Consider the following 20,436-nt stretch of genomic DNA (forward strand, 5'->3'; position numbering starts at 1 on the left):
GACACTGCATGCTGAAAAAGACTTGTTTAAAGATGTTTTATAGTTAGTTAAAGGTGTAGACACAGTGATTCTTTAGAATGCTTGTTGTCAAAATCAGTGAATATCTCCTCAAGATCTGTTACCTGTGTGTGTGTGCACGCTGCAAAAAAAAAATCCAGTGTTAATTTGGTATGTAAAGAAAGGGCACCCACCGTAGTGAGCAACATACCCGTTTACAGAGCCTAGGCCGTGTATTTTTAACCAGCGCACACAGCACAGATAGGTAGTGGGTCTTGAGGAGATATTCACTGATTTTGACAAAGTGATTTTGAAAGCAAGCGTTCTCCAGAATCACTGACTCCATCTTGTAATTTCATGGCAGTCTGTTGATGAAAGATTTTGGTAAACTTCCAGCTTACCAAAAACACAATAATTCTGAGGATTTTTATTTTATTTATTTATTTTTTAAGAAATACAAATTACATGATGATGATGAATGATCGTTACGGAATGTACTGAAAACTTTTTCCTCCCCATATATGATTGTCCTTTAGAGTCGTCAGAACCCGTCACTCACCACGTGTGAGCCACACAGAGCCGGTAGTGGACTGTGGCTCGGCCCTGGGCCCGGCTGGACAGGGTGGATGAGTAGCTGAACCCACGGCGGGGGCTACACCAGAGCCAACAGACAGGATGCCATGCAATACACCTTTATCAAAATAATGACATCACCTCAATGAAACCAAATTGAACAGCCAATGCCAAAGCTTGCTCAGCACGCACATCAAACTTGTGTGTCCTTCAACAGTCTTTCTAGACTTTTTTAGACTAATTTAAGCTATATGGTGTGTATAGGTTTCAGCCATCAGTCGAGGTGTCTCCTCATTGGACGATAATGTATGTACAGAAGTCTCTATGAGAAGTGATCTGCCAAATACAGTTTATCTTTTGTGTTAAACTCTGATATCCGGCGGTGTTGCAAGGAGCTGCATGACCGAGTCCTCAACACACACACACACTCTACTGTAAACCACGTTAATTCCTTGTGCTTCTCCCTGAGCCCTTTTCTATCTCCCCTCTGCATGAAAACAATGGTTTTGATTGGACTCCATAGCTGGTTTGTTCAGGGCGTCTTCCTCTGTGTCATAGTAACTTGCTGCCATCTGCCTCAATCACTCATCTCCATTTTGTTAACTTTCCTTGTTCCCTTAAAAAGGCAAAATAACTAAGTATTCAAACATGTTTGGCAGGGGCGCCTGTGTATATCAGTGCATGGTTCATGTCTCCTGCATCGTGGAGTGGCTTTAATGTTGCTCTGACTCCTGTTGTGTAAACTTGTGTTTGGTAGTCACAGAGTAAATGCAGACATCAGTCAGAGGCTACATGTGGAACATTCATTTGATTTGTACCGACGGATGCAAATGCTTTAAAAGATATGGAAATGTCCTGTACTGCAACCAGATTGCATCTTTTTTTGGCCTCATATCTTTCTGTTACTGTTTTGTATTAAAGGAAGAACTGATCACTGAATCTGATGTTGAGTTTATCTGCTTTCCTAACATTTTCAATACTCCATGTTGATAATAAGGATACAAAATGACTGAAATTGGTAACAAAATTGATTGCCACTCAAGTATGTCATGTGTTTTGAAAAATGCGCTTATCCACAAGCATGGAAAACTGCAAATATCATTTGATTACCTAAGAATGCAACTGTAGCATTCAGTGGCTCTAATAGTCGACCCATTAGCTTACTGCCAGCTGTGAGTAAGATCATGGAGAACATTGCTTTTGAACAAATCCAATGTTATTCTTTAGTTAAAGAGCACCTATTATTATTATTATGCTCTTTTTGTGGTTCAAACTGGCATTGCAGTTTAACCTCTCTGTGAAGACATTCTGTTTAGAGCCTAAACACATCTCTCTTTAAGATCCCCCAACTGCCCTCTGTCCCCGTCTGCCCTCTGCCTGGAATCTGGCCAATCAGAGCAGACCTGGTCTGCAGTGATTGGCCAGGTTCCCTCATAGCAACAGGCAGCTTTGCCATTACAGCAGCTCTGAGCAGACAGGGGAGGGCGTGACAGGGACGGGCCAGAGCGTGTAGTAGCGTTACCATACATGGAAAATCCGGTTTGTTCAAGGTCACCCGATCCAGGATATAAGGCACTAGGGTGGCGCGCAAACAAAATTCTAGTTATGAACACTGTGCACATTTCTTAATCATTTTCCATCCGTATTTTTAGTGGTTTGTACAGTTTATAGAACAACTGCTCGTAATTTCTGCTTTGCTCCGCTAGGACTAACTGGAGAAGAGTCGGCTTTCTGCCCCCTGTATGCGTGTGCATATGTTCGATGACGTTTCATAGAAACCTGTCGATAGACTTGAGCATTCAATTAATTGAATCCTTAAATGACAAATAATTGGCAAAGAGAAAGGGAAACATTTTAATCTGGTAGGGGCAGTGCTGTTGTATTTCACTGTGATCTTTTGATATCATTGATCACCATTTCTTATTACAAAAAAATAAATGTTATGGTTTCCATTCGACTGCAATACTCTAGAAAGCTATAGAGCAAATAGGAGACAGACATTGCACTTAAATAGAAGATTCAAGATTCTCTCAAGTAAAGGCATTGAGTTGTGGAATTCCACAAGGAAGCTGCCTGGGACCACTGCTATCTTCTGTATTTACTAATGAATGTGTATGTTGTCCTACGTGACTGACCAGGATAATTCCTTTTGTTCACCAGAAATAAATCAGCCCAGACTGAGAAGCAAGTGTGGATTCCTCCATTACACAACATAAGAGTTCACATTGGTTATAAGCAGTAGCTCTGTAAGAGCCATTTATCCTTTTCTTTGTTTACTTTCATCGTTTGTGAATGCACAGCTTGACCGCCCGGTGGCAGTACTGTAACCGGGTGCAAGGTTACTAATCAGGCGTAGCAATGAAGCCAGGTGTGCTTGCATGCCGGGAGGTAAACAGTTTTCGACCGTGTCTATGGAGCTCACAAAGGTTAAACAGTAAATAAGTTGTATGTTCAAGTCTTACTTCAGTTTGTGTTTGTGAATAAACTACGCATTATAAACTGCAGAGGACATGCAACATAGTGGCTTAATGGAAAGCTTTACAAGCTCAGTAGGTATATAGGAAGGAAGCAGTTTAATTATAGGGCTAGACTAACCATGACTGATACGGACACATCCGCTTTGCCAAAACAGAAAAGAAACCCAAACTGGACCAATGACCAACTCCTATTCCTCACTCAAACTGTGGATGAAAGAAAAGATGTAATCAAAGGAAAGTTTGGAGTTGGGAAAATCTTTAAAAGCAAAAAAAGAAGCAGCAAATGATTTGCATGAACGTCGATGCTGCTTTCCCTCTCCTAACGAGAACCACAGAACGATGTGAAAAGCGCTGGTGTCGTCTGCAGTCTCAGGCGAGGGCAGAGATAGCAGACTTCAAGAGACAAACAACTGCCACAGGGTACCACCATTTTAATTTTTATTGCATATCGTGACAATATAATAAAAGAAATACTATTTATCTTTCACAGAGCCTATGCAGTTGCAGATCACAGCAATGCTCCTGCCCCCTCCCTCTTCCTGCCCCCCTGACTACAGACTGCCAGTTCTACAGCTGCTGGTCGCCCTCTGAATGAATAAAAGAAGGCTGGAAATGATTCTTCTAAGAAACAGCAAAGCCTCGTCAAGGCACAGAAGAGGCTTGTGCACTTGCAGGAGGAGTACTACACTAAGAAATGGAAAATTCGGAAAAACACAGAAACTAATGAATGCATTAGATTAAAACAACTTCTGTATTGACTGATTTGTTAAGCGTTGCCAATTGTAATTGAAAAATTTACCCAAAGTGCATATTGGTGAAATGGGCCCTGCATGCCAATCAACTCAGATTGACAACAGCCACTCAGCTGCCTTCATCAGCAGCAGCTGCATCATTATCACTTCCTTCTTCACCGTCTGTCTGGCTGTGGGATATTTTGCTTGTTGCACAGGTTCTGCAAAATGGCGCATACGGGCACGGTGCTTGAATTTTCAGGGGTGTGGTGGATTTCACCATGCAGCACATGAAACCACCGCTTCATCTGCCCATTGCCTCTCTCCACAACATAGTGTGTTTTCTTATGGGCTCTAAAACATATAATAATAATAAATTGGATTTATATCGCGCTTTATATATATATATATATATAACGTCTTGAGTGAGAATAGAAAATTAAAGTTCACTACAGCCTTTTTTTTCACAAGGATAGGCTATTATTTCTATAGGCTATATCATATATCCTTTGTGGTAATATTCACAAGAAGCAAACATTTTATTAGCTTCCCTCTACCTGGTTGTGGGTTCATGTATGGAGTCACGCCCTGCTGTGACATGACGTTGCTCAAACAGCTTCCTCACACCGCTTTCGTGCAGGATCCGGGAGCCACTTGCCAACAATATCTAAAATTATGTTTTTTGAGTCGAACTTATGTGTTGATGCTGTGGAATTTTTCAAAAAGGTCCTCATCTTGTGATGGAGAAATTATGCGCACAAGGGTTGAGTCAATTGCACCAAACACACGCACTTTCTGTTGTCTCCTGTTCTGAGCGAAACATAAACAGAAGCTACAGCTGGGAAAAGGAAGGGGAGGATTTTTGTGACATTATTTGTCGCGAGTGTGATCTCCGGTTAGCCCTACTGATTCTCTGAATTGGCAAAACAATTAGCTGGAGTTGCAGGGGACCCTTTTGAACCCAAACAGAAACGGCACTGTACTGAGAAGGATGGTAACCTGCTTTGCCACTGCCACCAAAGTGGAAAGCCTGATTTTCACTGCTGAACTTAGGGCCATATTCTCTGAAAAGTCTACGTGAACACAGGCTCCATCTTCACGTATTGTTTTCGCTTGTTGGAGCCAACTGGTGCTTTGCTAGGGAGTCAAACCTCTTGTTGAGCAAAAGCCAACAGATCGGCACACTTTCCGCTATATAGCTTTTGCTTGTTTCCTTCCTTTTTTTTCATCTTTTTATTTGTGATGGATATACAACGATGACCACACTGAACACAGATTTGTCCATTTATCCCTTCCCTGCACCAACATAAACACATACAGTACATAGACACTGTCTTGCTCTAAAAAATAAATAAATAAAAAGTGTTGGCCACTGAGTGAGCTCAGGTGTGCTGAGTCACTCAATCAAACACAGGTGTGTTCAATTAGCTCTGCTCCTGGGGCAAATCATTCTATTTTGGACTCATCTGTCCAGAGAATGGACTTCCAGGAGGTATCTGGTTTGTCCATGTGCTCTCTGGCAAAGTTTCCTTCTCCATGAATGTCATGACTGTTAAATTCTCATCTGATTATTGATGCATGCACATTTGTCCCAGATGCTGCCAGAGAGGTGCAGTGCAACTGTGTAGAGGTGATGTGCGGGTTGTTGGCCTTTACCTGATTCAATATTTTTCTGGTGCTTCTTGGTGTGAGTTTTGATGGGTGTCCACTTCTAGGCTGAGTTGCAGTCATCTTGAATGCCCTCCATTTGTAAATGATTTGTCTTACAGTGGATGGGTGGAGCTGGAATCTTTTGGAGATTGTTGTATAGCTTTCCCCAGAGACTGATGGGCTGTCACTATACCTTCTTTCTGATGTCCTCGGATATCTCCTTTCCTTTCGACATTATTAATCTGTGTGGATATGCCTTGGTATGGGATTTTTCAACAGAGGTGGAAACCATGTATGAACGACAAAGTCCAGAAAAGATTATTAACACTATTACTGGAACCTGACGTTAGTTGGAGGTTTTATTCTTCCTTAATTTGTTCCAGCAACGAAACCGTGAAAAACTAAAGAAATACACAAACAGAAATATTGTAAGTACATAGAAATACAGTCTATACGTATTGTAAACCTAAACAAATACACAAACATACCGTGTGCGTCTTCTTGTCAATGTTCAGGAGTTAGCTTTTACATCTTTTTGTCCGTCACTTTTCCATCCACTCCCCAGCACCGCAACAGCATCAACTGACGGCCTTCTCTTTTCGAACACGTGAACACTTCCCTGAACCAAGCGACACATTTTGACCAGCAGACGGCGCCACACTCATTTAGGTCTGCATTCATAAAATATATTACAGTACCACTATTTAGAAAACAAACTATTAGTCCTATACAAATAATTAAAGAAATGTGTGAGTCCGAGATGTCAGAATTAGATGAAACAGTCAAGATAATAGCAGTAGATAAGGCACCAGGACAAGACGGTTCTGAATCCAATTTTTAGCATTTTCTTTGGGGAGGATTTAAAAAGCTTTTTAATAGATGCTATTAATGAGATTTTGAGCAATAGGACACTTTCATCTACGATGGAACAGGGACTTCAAACTCACATCCCATAACCAGGTAAAGATAACATACATTGACAATCTTTGCCCTATTACTTTATTGAATATATATTCATACAGCAATGACTTTGACAGTTTGCGCAGGTCATAACATAGGTCTTACAGTCATTCAGCTTTGCAGTAATTGACAGATACAATTTCGAGCATCCCGCTTGTTTTATCCAATCAGGAGACAGAGCGCTATCAAGAGGCGGGTCTCTGTGCCTGTGAACGATGACTCGCTGATCTCCACTGCGGCAATATCTGACGAAGACGGCTGAGTGTTCATGTGGTGGGGACATAGGGACGAGGGAGGGGACTGCTAACTGTAGTCACTGACAGGAAGTTAGCTAAAAAGGACCAAATCACTTACTTCTCCTTTAATAGTTCAGTTTCCCTACCATTTGGAACAACAGGGCGTTTTGACATAAAAACAGGAATTTGTCAAGGTTGTCCAACGTCACTTTAATTGTTTGTTGATTATTTATTGATTGATTTTGTTTATCCGGTGAAAAGTCAAAATCAGAACACAGACAAATAATACAGTTAAATATGACCCAATTTTTTTTACTCATTAACAGAGAGTATTCTTAAATATATCTGTTTGACTGCCCCATGTCTTCTTCAGTGTGTGTCTGGGCCCTCCTCATATAAATATAATGTCCATTATTGGTGCAAACCATTAGTCTTTGTTGCAGCGGCCCGGATTCGACTTCCTCTCGGGCCCTTTGCTGCATGTCCCTCTCCCCCCTTTCATCTCCAAACTGCTCTATCATATCAAGGTGCAAACACCAGAACTATATCTTTAAAATAAAATTTAAATAAAATAAATGTAGATCCATCATACGAAGAGTCTCTTTCTGCTCCCACTTGAAGTGTCTCCATAGTTTGTGTGTAAAAGCGAACAGGTCCATCAGAACAGGACAGACAGTGGTGAGGGCCTAGAGCAGTCTGGAGAAGGCGTAGGGGGGTGAACCCAAGCTGCTGGGGCTGCGCAGATGGGACTCATAGGAGCTGGGAGTCATTCCAACTATCTCCCCGGACAGAGGCGTTCCCCCACACAGGAAGTCATCATCCTCCTCCCGCGAGCCCTGCAACACAATGGACCAGCACAGAAACAGTTGAAGAACGGACCAATTCTCATATTCTCAGCATTTCTTACTTAGTGTATGCACATTTCCATTTTATGTCTTCAAGTTTTTTTTATGTTTTATTGCAAATGGTTTAGCATATCTATAATGCTTGATAGAGCTGAAACGATACTTCCATTAATGAATTGACTGAAAATTAAACCAACTATTTTGATAATTGATTCATAGTCATTTTTTCCACACGAGATGACCATTCTCCATTATTGGGACATGACATGTTTCTGTACTTTATATCAATCTTAGTCCAAATCTCTTTGGTGTTTGGGCTGTTAGTCAGACATCTAAAGACATCAGCTTGGGCTCTGTCAAATTGGGATAGGATTTTTGACAAACAAAATTATTAAATCATCATCAAATAAATGTATGAGTAGTTGCAGCCCTAGTTCTTTGAAAAGCAAATCCCAAACTTTATGCCAGTGGTACATGGCTGGAATACTACTTCTTCTGTCATCTCACCTTTTGTCCTTTTCCGGTGGGAAGCAGCTCTGAGTCTCCTAGCTCCTCCCACACCTGGTACAGAGGCTCAATCAGCTGGCCAGACCTGTGGAAGGAAAGGCATACACATATGCCATTCAAAGTGCTTTACAGAGAAAAAACAAAAAGAGGTCATTGCAAAAAAAACAGAAACCTATTACAATCAAACTGCAATTAAAAGTATGCAAGACTAACAACATATCAAAGTAAGATGATTAAAAATTTAAAAAAAGTTACATCGGGCTATTTAGAAAGCACATTTGTGTACATACAGACACTCCCACAACTAAACTGGAGGCACCAACTTGATATGAAAAACAAACCCCTTGATGTAAAAAAAAATATCTATCCCAACCTATGTACCCATATTTGGATATGCTTCCCTCAGAAAGGCACTTTGGATTGCCAAGAGCCACCAAAAACATATTTTTTATAGTCAGATGTAGTATGTAGAATAGAAAAAAGAGAGTATGCGATTATGAAGGCAGGGAGAGTGTGTGTACCTGGGCAGCATGTAGGGGTCAAAGGGGAAGTATGAGTCCAGAGGGTTAGTGTTGGTGGTCACTCTGTCTCCCCCGGCAGAGCTGCGTAACACGGGCAGCACATGGCGGTTGTTCCTCTCTATGATGGTGTAGCAGAACACAACCTGGTACTTCCTACAACACAAATACAGAGTTAAAGGTTCAGTAAGAGAATGTGAGTAAAAGAGCATGTCATCTGGCAGTAAAATGGGTATTTACAGGATGGAACAAGTACAAAGTACAACTGTTCAGCATAGTCTGTGTCAAATGACTGGAGCCATATCTCAGAGCAGAGAGCGAGTGGTTACCTGGTGACAGCAGCGAACATGTTGGTGACTGAAGGCAGACAGACTTTGAGAGGGTTCAGCTGACACATCACCACACGCTCCAGGTTCAGACTCTGAAGGTACTCCAGACCTAAGACAGACACACACACACACACACGATTGGAACTTTAAAATGCTTCTGAAACGGTCTCATTTTTCTCTGATGATGCTAAATGACATGTAACAGCAAACGGGACCATCGGTGCAAAATGCTTTTTTCATATAGTTTTTCTTAATGCCTTTGTCATGGGTACGCTCACCTAGGAACTACAGCTGGCGTAATAAAAACACTACCACTTTTATCCAAAGGTGATGAAGGAATGAAAACAAACTGAATGTTCCTCGGAGCACCTTTACCAGGTTAAGTGTCTGGTACCTTTCTTCATGTTGCCCTCCAGAATGTGTCTGTGTCTGAAGATGAGAGCGTAGAAGACGGCCTGGCAGGTGTTGTAGAACGGCCCGTGCAGGCTGATGTCACAGCAGGCCGGTGTGCCGCTGCTGTCCTGACTGTCTATGTAGCGATGGATCCAGGAGAACAGCAGGTCCAGACAGGCTCGCACAGTGCTGCAGGACGGGGAACCACAGAGGAATTATTTAACCAATACACTGCTGGTGTTACAGCTTTTTAAGAGTAAAAATCAACTACTTTTCTAGTACTTTTCTAGCATTTTCAAAATAAATATTCAACTTTCAAGGACTCAGACTTCAAATAGGCCTACAATACATACAGTATAAATATATGAAGAACATGCTTATGATTTAATACATTGCCCTATCTGTACATTTCCTATTCATAAAATGTATATTGACAATCACCTAATTGTCTCGAGTCACTGGGTCACATAAGATGGAAGCTATTGAACAAAATAACATAAATCAAAATGTGCTATATGAGCCCAATTTATTTTATTTTATTATAATAATCAATTTTATTGGCGTGTCAGCATGAAGCTATAGTAAAAAATAAATAGATTTTGAGTAAACTAAACAGTATTTTATTTTATTGACGGTCCCAAGGTCAGTCTGCTCAATATGGAGAAAGTCGAAAATGTTCCACAAATGTGTATAGATGTCAAGCTCATTTCAAACCTTAAAAAAAAACACAAGATTTAAATTCAAGCATTTTCCAAACGTTCCTATACTCTGTAGGAACCCTGCTTTAGCTTTAAACTGCCTCTGTGTTTCCTATAGCAGCGTGTACTCACAGCACAGGGATGAACTTGGCCCGGGCCAGGAAGCTGCCCATGTACCCGGCTGCAGCCTGGCGCAGCACGGCCGGCTGGGACGGGTTCTGAAGGATCTTCCACAGGTGATCCAGGAAGGCCTCGGCCAACGCCTGAAAAACACATAATAAAAATAAATATAAAATTGTATAAAATAAATAATAAAAATTATTCAAGAAATGTCTCATCTCACAACCAGTGTGCTCAGCCAAGTATATTACAATGAAACAGTAAGTAATGTATACCTAGATACCATTTAGTTATCGTTTTTCCCCCCCTCAAATAAAGGTAGTGTGTGACTCAACATGTTAACCTCGTTTTCACTGTGGGGTACAGTTCGGTTTGGTACGGTATGTCTCGCAAATCGTATTTCCACTTTTAAAAGTGAGGAAGGGTACCAAAATAGTGTGTGACTATGTGTCCATGTCAAGTCACCTGATCTCACTTCTCTCTCAGTAGTAGTACTAGACAGTAGTACTCACCAGTCTGAAACTGAAGAGGTAAAAGAGCATGTACTGGACGTGGTAGGAAGCGTGTGTTGGCAGAATGAGTTTGTCAAACACACTCATCAGATCTCTGTACAGATCCTTAGTCCTTTCTATGTGGAGACAGCCTGAGAGGAGACAGAGAACAGACCAGTGAAGATGACTAACATTCACCAAACAAAGATGCTAAACATTTAATTTGTTATTATTTTCTGCCACCCTATATAATTTCTCAATTTTGTTTCTATCATATATTTTCTTGTGTTACATTTTTTTATGACCATTTCTTTCCAATATATTTGCCTTGGTCTTGTATGAGAAATGTGGGTCTTCACTGTGGCCAACATTGTTTGGTCAAAAGCTGTATCATTCACTTACCATTGTCGTGGGAAATGTCCTTGATATAAGCCATGAGGACAGACATGAGAACGTCCAGTCTGTCAGCCACTGGGTGGGTGGACACACACTGGGACGGTTGGTCTTCTGGCATGTCCTCATCCTGAAAAAGGACACACACAAGGCAAGGCAAGTTTATTTCTATAGCACAATTCAGACACAAGGCCATTCAAAGTGCTTTACAGGGGCATAACATACATGAAGATTAGACATTAGAAAGTTAATTTTAATAACTTAGAAAGTGGTTGTGTTTAGTTACCATGTCAAAGAGTCCCTCCTCAGGGCTCTCCTGGCTCTGCTCTACAGTTTCTCCTTCCTCCACCAGGTCTTTCCGCGTTGCATTCACCTACAATTCACCAAACACAACAGTTACACACAGCAGGAGACACTGTTGTTCCAATGGACGACACACATCATTGTAAACAAAACAATGTGTTCAACTGTAAGGCACTTTGACTTTAAGTCGTTTGAAGATGGAGCGCTTACATCCAGTTTGAGCATTTTTCCGATGATCAGTTCCAGTACATCTCGTCTGATTGACGGGATGTACATGGTCACTCTGAGGAGGTTGTGGACGTAACACTCCTGTAGACAGCAACAAACAATGATGCAGATTATTATGTATTCTTTCAGATCCTTTCTAGAGCCTTACTATGGCTGATATGTTATGAGACAATGTTGAAATGTGCATCAGGTCTGAGCAAAATAGGCTAGATTTAAAGGTGCTACGAGGAACTTTTAAATATTTCTGAAACAGTCTAATTTTTCCACTAATGGAATAAATTACATGTGACATCAAATGAGACCATCAGTGCAAAGAATGCTATTTTTATAAAGTTTTTCTTAATGCCTTTGTCATGGGTATACGCTCACCCAGGAACTACAGCTGGCGTAGTAAAAACACTACCGCTTTTGTCCAAAGGGGGTGCAAGAATGAACACAAACTTAAAGTTCCTCGGAGTCCCTTTCATAAAGTGGTTTATCCCTTTACTTCATGGCCAAACAATAGGCTATGAGCTCTTTCTGTCATTGAAGCCACAGAAGTTGACTCTCTTACCAGTGTGTTGGAGGATTTCTCTACAAAGGGGAAGTTCTGTTGCAGAATGGGCATCAGAAAGTGACTGGTCCTAGAAATAAAGACATATCTTTACGTTAGATCTGATGAAGTTCATTCTGTTAATGCACAATAAGACATGCTTTTACTTTGTGTAAATATATCATATTTTGAACAAATACTTAGTTGAGTAATCTGTCTTGGTTTAAGAAAATTCTGTGATTGGGAATTCATATAATGGTTGGCATGGGTGTAAATCATTACTTTGATGAATAAGAACATTAATAAAACCAAGACAAGACGAGACACTGGGAGAATCAGAAGGGAGTGACTTACGTTGGAACGTATCTGCTGATAAGCTGCAGCGCCTGCTGACTGTGGGCAAAGTTTCTGGGGAGATCTGAACACAGCACGCAGGACTATCAGGTGGATTCACACTCACACTCAACACACTCAACATTCCCATAGCTCAGCAAGGCAAGTTTATTGCTATAGCACAATTCAGACACAAGGCCATTCAAAGTGCTTTAAAGGGGCATACAATATATCAAGTTGAGACATCGCATTAGAAATCGCATTGAAGAGATAGTTAAAACAAATAACAAATACAGGTAGACAAATTGCCAGCAAAACAACTATCACAATGCTTGGTCAAATAGAAAAACATTTTCTCACAAAGGGTGATTTGAAATAAAATGGCTGCCACCTACTTTCATCATCATCCTCTGAATCGGAGACATCAACTCCTCCTTCAGCGACGGTCACTCTCCCTGGAAACAAACACACACACACACACACACACACACACACACACACACACACACACACACACACACACACACACACACACACACACACACACACACACACACACACACACACACACACACACACACACACACACACACACACACACACACACACACACACAACCATTATTTCTCATTGAGAAATTGTGAATTTTGAGTTATTCTGCTTAAATATCATTATACATCATACTGTTTTATCTGTCTGATGATAGTCTTGCAAAGCCAGACCAAATCTAATCTATAATTCCGTAGAGAAATGCACTTCCTTGCGTTGGACACTAGATGGCCTCATCCATATAAACTTAGCACAAAAAGAAAGGAAATTTGAGTTGATTTGTGGGTTGAGCCCATAAAAAAACAAGCCATATCTTCTCTGTATATATTACATAACTTCTTATGTATATTTAAGTTTGAAATATTTTTGTGAAGGCAACACACAGCTGCTGTCTAGATAATCAACGTGACTTTCTTTTTGGTAATATGAGCAAACAGCTGAACGTACTGGGAGTGAAGTGTGAGACGAGCATCTTGAGGCAGGGAACCAGGTAGACGGTCTGAGCCGACACCAGGTTAGTGATGAAGGCTATGTACTCCTCCACCACAGCAAGGCTCCTGTTAGCCCAGTCAAGCCTCTACACACACACACACACACACACACACACACACACACACACACACACACACACACACACACACACACACACACACACACACACACACACACACACACACACACACACACACACACACACACACACACACACACACACACACACACACAAAGACAGTGAGAGTGTCATTATAGTCTAAAATTTTGGGTGAATATTGAATATGTGACGATGAATCATGTTGCATGTGTTGGTGATTTACTTGCAAAAAGATGCAGGCGCTATAAAGTATTTCAGATTATACAGTATGACCATTACAGGAAAACACCTCCAATAAATATTTATTTACTATTTTTTTCCTGACTTAAAGGTGGAATCAGTGATTCTGCAGAATGCCTGTTTTCAAAATCATCTCAAGATCCACTGCCTGCACTCAAAGAAATCTGTTATGAATACACAGCATTGGCTCTGTAAACGGGTATGTAAACAAAAGAGTATATACACAAAGGGGACAACCGTAGCTAGCAACATGCCCGGTTACAGAGCCTAGGCTGTGTATCAACACTGGGATATCTTTTTCAGCGCACTCACAGTACTGACAAGATAGCGGATCATGAATGACTTTAACCAATTCATCAATGATACAAACAGATTTCCAAATAATAATCTAATATTCTTATATAATTGCAGCTCTCAACATGGTCACATCCGGGGTATAATGTGAAGTGCTTGTCTCACCAGCACAGTGTAGATGATGGGTTCATGTTGCTTGCTCAGCTGGCTCGCGCTCCTCCGCAGCTCTTGCAACCAGTTGATGAGTTGAGCGTCCTGTCACATACAGCAGAGAGCGCAGTGAGAAACAATGTTATTAGCCCACTGTTATGCTGCGTTCCATACAACTCCGAAGTGGAGGTGTTCCAAGTTGTAATTTCCCTTTTCCGACCTCAAAGGTGTTCCAGACAACTGGGAAGTCGTATTTTTTTTCGACCTACAACTAGCAAAATACGACTGGAACACCATTTAAAGTCGGTGTTCTTACTAGTAAAAAATCCTCCACTTTCATGCAGCAATAGAATGCAGATCTCAGCTCACTCACTGTACCTTTATCTCAGGATCCGCCAGCTGATGCTTGAGTAGCTCATAGTCACTGGAGTCTCCCTTTAAAACAACAACACACTCAAGTTAATATCACGCTAGTCATTCGTCATTCCCAACATGTCAGTGTGAACCTGAACGCTGCATACACACTCACCATTTTATGTTTAGCTAATATCTCCGCCACACTGCCTCCAAACCTGACAGTCTTTACAGGCGAACCCAGAAAGATGCCGTTTGCCTCCATGTTTAAAGCGCGTGGGAAGAAGTTATTGGAGTCGTATTGCAAAGCGAGCGGAAAACCAAACGAAAGAGACACAAATACTTTATTTATATTCGGCCAAATGTTTCAAGAGAATGTTAATACTTTCTTAGTAATGTCTTTATAATGTTTTGAGAATAAATGCTGAAGAAAGGCCGAAAGCAAGCGAGCGCATTGTGTTAGCTCCATGAGAGCACGGAGACAGGAAGGAAAGCCCGTGTTTACGGAAGTGAATGCAGAATGATGGTGTTACATTCAATTTCATCCCCTAAATTCCAATTATTTTTCACATAACGTTATACATATTATTCTGAGCAGCATACTTTAGAAATCAAACCTGGTCGTAAAGGAAATAATATAAAATAAATGATCAAATAAATTAAAATTAATTGAAAATAACTAAAAACTTAAAGAAAATATCAAGGGGGAGAGGGCTTTAATCAAGATTTATCCAAGTAAATCAAAAAGTGCCCTTCTTTTTTTTTTAAAACAACTTTATTTGCATTTAGTATTGTAAATTTGTGAAATTAGAGTACCGGTGTCACATTCAATGCCTTCCCACAAACTGTACTTTTAGAGTAAAGGGTTCCACTTACCTTTTGTTTGGCGCAAATGCGTGGTGAAAGAGCGTAATCAGCTGTGGTCTCTCTGGGCACTTATCTTTCCTTTTTTGTTTAATCAAAAAATGACTGCCGAACGTGATAATTGTGACGCATTGATTGTTTTGTTTATGTGCTATTTTTTGTTTTAATTAAAAAGAAATGTGTGATGTGTAGAAGTGTATTTTAATAAGGTTAATTCATATAGGCCTTGTTGAGTGAATTTACTGCAAATATAGTCAGTGTCATACAGATACACGTGTACAAATTTATGTTAACACAGTTAATTAGTTTAAATATCTTGGCATTTTTATAACTGGCAATGTAAATGAGCCCACAGAAAAATCTGGACTTTAGCCTGCTACCAGCCTGCTCTGGAGTCATGACAGAGATTGGACGGATGGATGTTGTACAATTCAACCGTATAAAAGAGGCTTTGTATGTTTTGTGAACAGCTTCTCTTTTTTGCAGTGTGCACATCTTTTGTTATGTTAATATCCATGGTTTGAATCATGAAGAGGAAGTGTGCTTCACTATGTAAAACTTCTCACCAGGAAAACTAATCTATTATGTCTGAAACTTTTTGTTCCCCTTTTTGTGAGCCTGATGTTCTTGCTTGCTGGTTGTCCATCGATTTCGATGCAGACGTCCACTTTTCAACCAATCACAGCCCAAACCGCATTGTGTGAGGAATTAAGAACTTCTGTAACATTTAATGTCATATTTTTATACAGTGTAAAGTAAGGGACAATTTTTCTACATCTGGAATACGTTGTCACATTTCATTTGTATTCGTCCTTCAAAATGAAAAGTAGTTGCATGGACATTTTTTGCAGTGTACCAATGGTAGATACAATACAGCAGCATGATGTACTGAAGTATAGTTCATAGAGGAAACATCAGTGTAATAAAACCACCTGGTTCCAAAGGTTAAACACTGAGGCTCGTTATCAACATGGGTGGGTACGAGGAAGCCAAACAACAGCTGCACCTTTTTTTTCTATTACAGTCCACTGTAGAGTTTACGCAACAAAATGAAATTCCCAGTAGAATCAGTAGCTCAAAACTAAACAGTAAAATAATCCCTTCAAATAAATCATTATAACATTATATAATAGTCAGGTAACAGTAAGGTGAATCAACAAAAGCCTAATCCACACACATCCACTACTGCTATCACAACAGAAGCTGCTCCTGCTTTCTAAACTGTGTCTACTTACAACTATGGTTTCTATTTTATTTCACCACACTCAAATCAATGTTAAGAAACTTTGTATGAATGGCTTTCCATTTCAGGCCACAAAAAGGTAATGTGAGCTTTTGGTATCAATTGTGCTTCAAACAAATACTCCAGTGTAGTTTTCACATTAGCAGCTATGAATATCCAATGGAGAGCTGACACCTATGGTCTCACGTATTCTTTTTAATTGAATATTTTAGATCATTGTGCAGTGTGTGGAAACCTAAGCCAGTCTGGTCTCAGTCAGGGTCAATTCATTTAACTTTATTGAAGTAAATGAGACAGCTTAACTTTCTTCTTATTATGATGGTCCAGTACACCACATTTCTGCCATCACAGCTTTTTGGTTGGGTTTTGGATTATATTTAAGGGCTTTGGTAAAGTTTGGGTTAAGATATTGTGGTAAAAATTCAGATTAAAAATGTAATTAATTAATAGTTAATTAGAAATTGCATTCTTTGCACTGATGGTCCTGTTTGCTGTTGCAAGTAATTCATGATCATCAGTGGAAAAATGAGAAAGTTTCAGAAATATTTAAAATATCCTCGTATTCTTTAACATTACTAAACTGTCATCATTGCAAAAGACAATGCTGCCACACGGATTAAAAAAATTATTACATTTATTTGGAAAATATACATTTGAAACAATCATTTTATACAGAATCAACAACTGCAAACAATAGCAGATAACATCATGAATTATGAATAATCTCTTTTTGAACACACAATGTAGAGCACAAAGTCAGCAGCAGACACTGTTGTAGGACACACACGCTCTCACCAAGTTTCTGTGGGGAAGATAAAAGATGAAACGTTATTTTCAGCATGCGCACAGACTGGAAAAGAGTTTTGGCTAACAACAACATTTTCAGCATATTTTTAAGAAGAAAAATGTCTCATAAATCAGACAATCAAAAACATATGAACAAGTGCTTCTGTTATAACAGAGTAGTGCTAAGAATGATTATGAAAAGTTATGTTGATGTGAGTGCTTTAGAAGTTGAGATTTCTGGTTCAGAATATTGGGGGGGAAAAAAACTAATGCTGAGAGAATGGTCGTTAAGAATGGTTGTATAGGGAAAACGCAAACAGACAAGGTTTATTCAATTAAACACAGAAATTTACATTTTGGGCCTTCGATTTATACTAGTATAAAAGAAGACATGTTATGGGAGCAAAATAGACAAACATCTCTAAATCGACCAGTTCCTGAATAACAATGTTTTTCCCGGCAGTGTCTTGCCCTTAATTTGTAGTTTATGAGGTGTTCAAGGAAGTCCCAGGTGAGGCTGCTATTGTTTAAACTAGCCAACTGAAGTTAATGATTAACTCAGTGCTTAGAATTTTTATTGCTTTAGCCTTGGCTATTATTCCTTTATACACACACGTTTCAATGACATTAAAATGAAATGAAATAAGATTTATACACAGCTAGTAAGAAGCCTTGAATAAAAACAAGATCATTTAAATAGTTGTAGTGCATGGTATTAAATAATGTACACCATGTTAGTTTCCAAAGTTTTTAAAGAACAGATTTAGGGAACAACCTTTTTTCATTTTATAAATCAAAAATTACTTTGTTATTAAGAAAGAAATGAATCATAAATCAGACAATTAACAACAAACGAACACAGTTTTCTGTAACAACCTTCAGAATAGTGCTAAGAATGTTTATGGAAAGTTTAGTTGTGTAGTCCTTTAGAAGTTGAGATGTTTGGTTCAGTGTTCAGTGTTGACATTAAAAACAATGTTAAGATAATGGCTGTTAAAGGTGGCTGTAGGAGAAATATGTATACGGAAGCAAACAGACAAGATTGGAAATGTTATTTATAGGCCTTCTAGCTATGAGAGATGATATGTTATGGAAGCGTTAATAGACAAACATCTCAAGATTGACCATGCAATGCTTGAAATAACAATGATTTGGCCTGCAGTGTCCTACCTTAATATGTATTAGGCCTCTATGCTAAATTTTTAAAATTTAAAATACAAATATAGTGTAATTGTGTGTGTCAGGTGGCGACCTCACCTGCTGTGTATGTAGCCTTTAGGTGAAGTCTCTCCATTAGCCTACGTCTCCACCACCACTGATGGGACAGTAGAAATAACTTTGGGGACAGGAGCATCCTCATCCTGTGGGGGGGAGGACGTCATGATGGTCGCCATAGTGACGGCCACCTGTGGCTCGCGCCTGCCCGCCGCTGACCTCTGTGATGACGCGCCTCCTCCTCCTCCGTTCCGTCGAAAAGAGTTCCTGATGCCGCTGTTCATGCGGCTGGAGAGGCGTCTCACCGCCCCACCTAGCCCCCTCAACACGCCCGCCTTGTCCTTCTTCAACAGGCCCACGTCGTCCTCCAGCTCGGCCGGCGGCACCTCGATGTTCCCGCTGTACCAGAACACCCACCAGATGAGGCTGAGGAAGATGACGATGGCGCCCGCGTAGATGAGCAGGTCGTAGAAGAACACGTTGACGAACACGCCGATCAGCAGCACCAGCATACCCACGATGTCAAAGGCCACGGCCAGCCAGAAGCAGCACACGCAGCGGCCCAGACCGCGGTACGCTGCGGCCGCCTCAGGGTCCATATCCACACACACACAGGTAGAGAGACAACAGCCTTGTGCCGTGACATAGAGCAGGAGGTAAGGTGAGACAGGTGAGGTGGGGGCGCGGCCTGCTGCACACACGGGGGGGAGGGGCTCTACCTGGCTGATAGCGCTACCTGCCCGCCCGCTCATTTGTTGTATCTGGCACAGACATTATTATGGCTTCAGCTGGATCTTGTATCTAGGCCTTAGGCGTGAATATGAAACAGAATGATTCTTATTATGAGTTAGGTCTATTGACTCCAACTGGTGTTTCAATTCCATTCAATTCAATTAACTATATTAAACCGTTAGGAACTTGCTTTGGGAAGAGCATCAGTGTGTGTACAGCAATATATAGGCCTACCACATACACATCACATATTCCTACGAGCAGTCCAACATTGGTCAGTGGGTAAAAAAACTGCAAAGCACAATACATAAAGCAATAAGGACATTAAATAGGCCTAGTAGTAAAATCGGACTGTCATTTTAAACGTGTTTGTTAAAATGACACCACTTTCCCTGACACCTTCAACCTGACAGTAACAGTAACAAACGGCCCTGCAGGAAAACACGCTGCCCAGAAAAATAGGACAATAAACTACCGGTAATTTGGACATAGAGGGGGGTTTCCCACACTACCACAGGAGAGCTTCACAGTTGTTTCTCTCCCACAGATCAATCTGGACGTTCTCCATTCTCTGTGGGGAGGAGCCAGTCAGAAAAATGAGCTGGCCAATCAGGGCTCAGCGTTTTACTTAAGAAATGTATAATTAATGAGCTACATTAATAGGCTAATGGGCAGCAGCCTCCGCCGTCAGTGTGAAGGCGTAAAGCGTTTTGAGTGGTCCACGCTGACTAGAATCGTCATTATAAGTACAAGTCCATTAATGAAGTATAGTTTAAACTAGCAGCTTATACATTAATTTGAAAAATCATTGCCCCCCCCCACACACACACACCCGCGTTCATCATGCAGCAGTCTGAGGAAACCAGCTGCACTAGTAATAATGTGAGAAAAATAACTATTTCCATTTATTGATTGTTTCTCAGCTTGATGTGGCAGCAGCTCATGCTCTAAATAAAGCCCTACCAATACTAGATTTCTGAATCCGAAACTGAAAGTTGAAATAAATTGTGACCAGTGACCACGATATGTGGCATAAGGACATTTTACAGTGTAAATATTAAACTTCAGCGCTCCCTGGTGGTCAAACTGTTTTTTTATTTTAT

At 40.5% G+C, this 20,436-nt stretch overlaps 3 protein-coding genes across 4 annotated transcripts in view; 1 reads left to right on the forward strand and 2 right to left on the reverse strand.

Moving 5' to 3' along the window:
- Window positions 1-565, forward strand: part of LOC307262991 (syntaxin-binding protein 4) — a gene marked incomplete at both ends in the record, with an annotated part of 36,963 nt that extends 36,398 nt beyond the window's left edge. The window contains one exon of the mRNA XM_080044010.1: window positions 534-565. Coding sequence (XP_079900136.1) covers window positions 534-565 — 32 coding nt within the window. The remainder of the gene's footprint in view (window positions 1-533) is intronic.
- A 5,857-nt stretch (window positions 566-6,422) lies between these two features.
- rrn3 (RRN3 homolog, RNA polymerase I transcription factor) lies at window positions 6,423-14,968 on the reverse strand. 2 transcript variants are annotated; one of them, XM_080044500.1, is made up of 17 exons: window positions 14,669-14,968; window positions 14,518-14,574; window positions 14,155-14,244; window positions 13,311-13,440; window positions 12,710-12,769; window positions 12,336-12,399; window positions 12,003-12,072; window positions 11,432-11,530; window positions 11,205-11,291; window positions 10,928-11,048; window positions 10,547-10,677; window positions 10,047-10,177; window positions 9,218-9,405; window positions 8,824-8,932; window positions 8,498-8,650; window positions 7,977-8,061; window positions 6,423-7,460 (listed from the first exon to the last, which is right to left on the reverse strand). In XM_080044500.1, exons 1-17 carry the CDS (start codon window positions 14,756-14,758, stop codon window positions 7,311-7,313), a joined length of 1,815 nt encoding a protein of 604 aa, XP_079900626.1. In that variant the 5' UTR covers window positions 14,759-14,968; the 3' UTR covers window positions 6,423-7,310. The 2 variants fall into 2 exon arrangements, with proteins under 2 accessions (XP_079900626.1, XP_079900625.1); XM_080044499.1 differs by having other exon boundaries at window positions 7,977-8,100.
- Window positions 14,969-17,338: 2,370 nt separating this feature from the next.
- On the reverse strand, window positions 17,339-19,200 carry LOC307262992 (transmembrane protein 238; the record flags this gene model as incomplete). The annotated part of the gene is made up of 2 exons (XM_080044011.1): window positions 17,339-17,402; window positions 18,644-19,200. The coding sequence occupies one exon, from the start codon at window positions 19,198-19,200 to the stop codon at window positions 18,685-18,687; it is 516 nt and encodes a 171-aa protein (XP_079900137.1). The 3' UTR covers window positions 17,339-17,402; window positions 18,644-18,684.
- Between the last annotated feature and the right edge of the window lie 1,236 nt (window positions 19,201-20,436).

Source organism: Ammodytes marinus (assembly GCF_949987685.1).
Source record: "Ammodytes marinus genome assembly, chromosome: 16".
Classification (NCBI taxonomy): domain Eukaryota; kingdom Metazoa; phylum Chordata; class Actinopteri; order Uranoscopiformes; family Ammodytidae; genus Ammodytes; species Ammodytes marinus.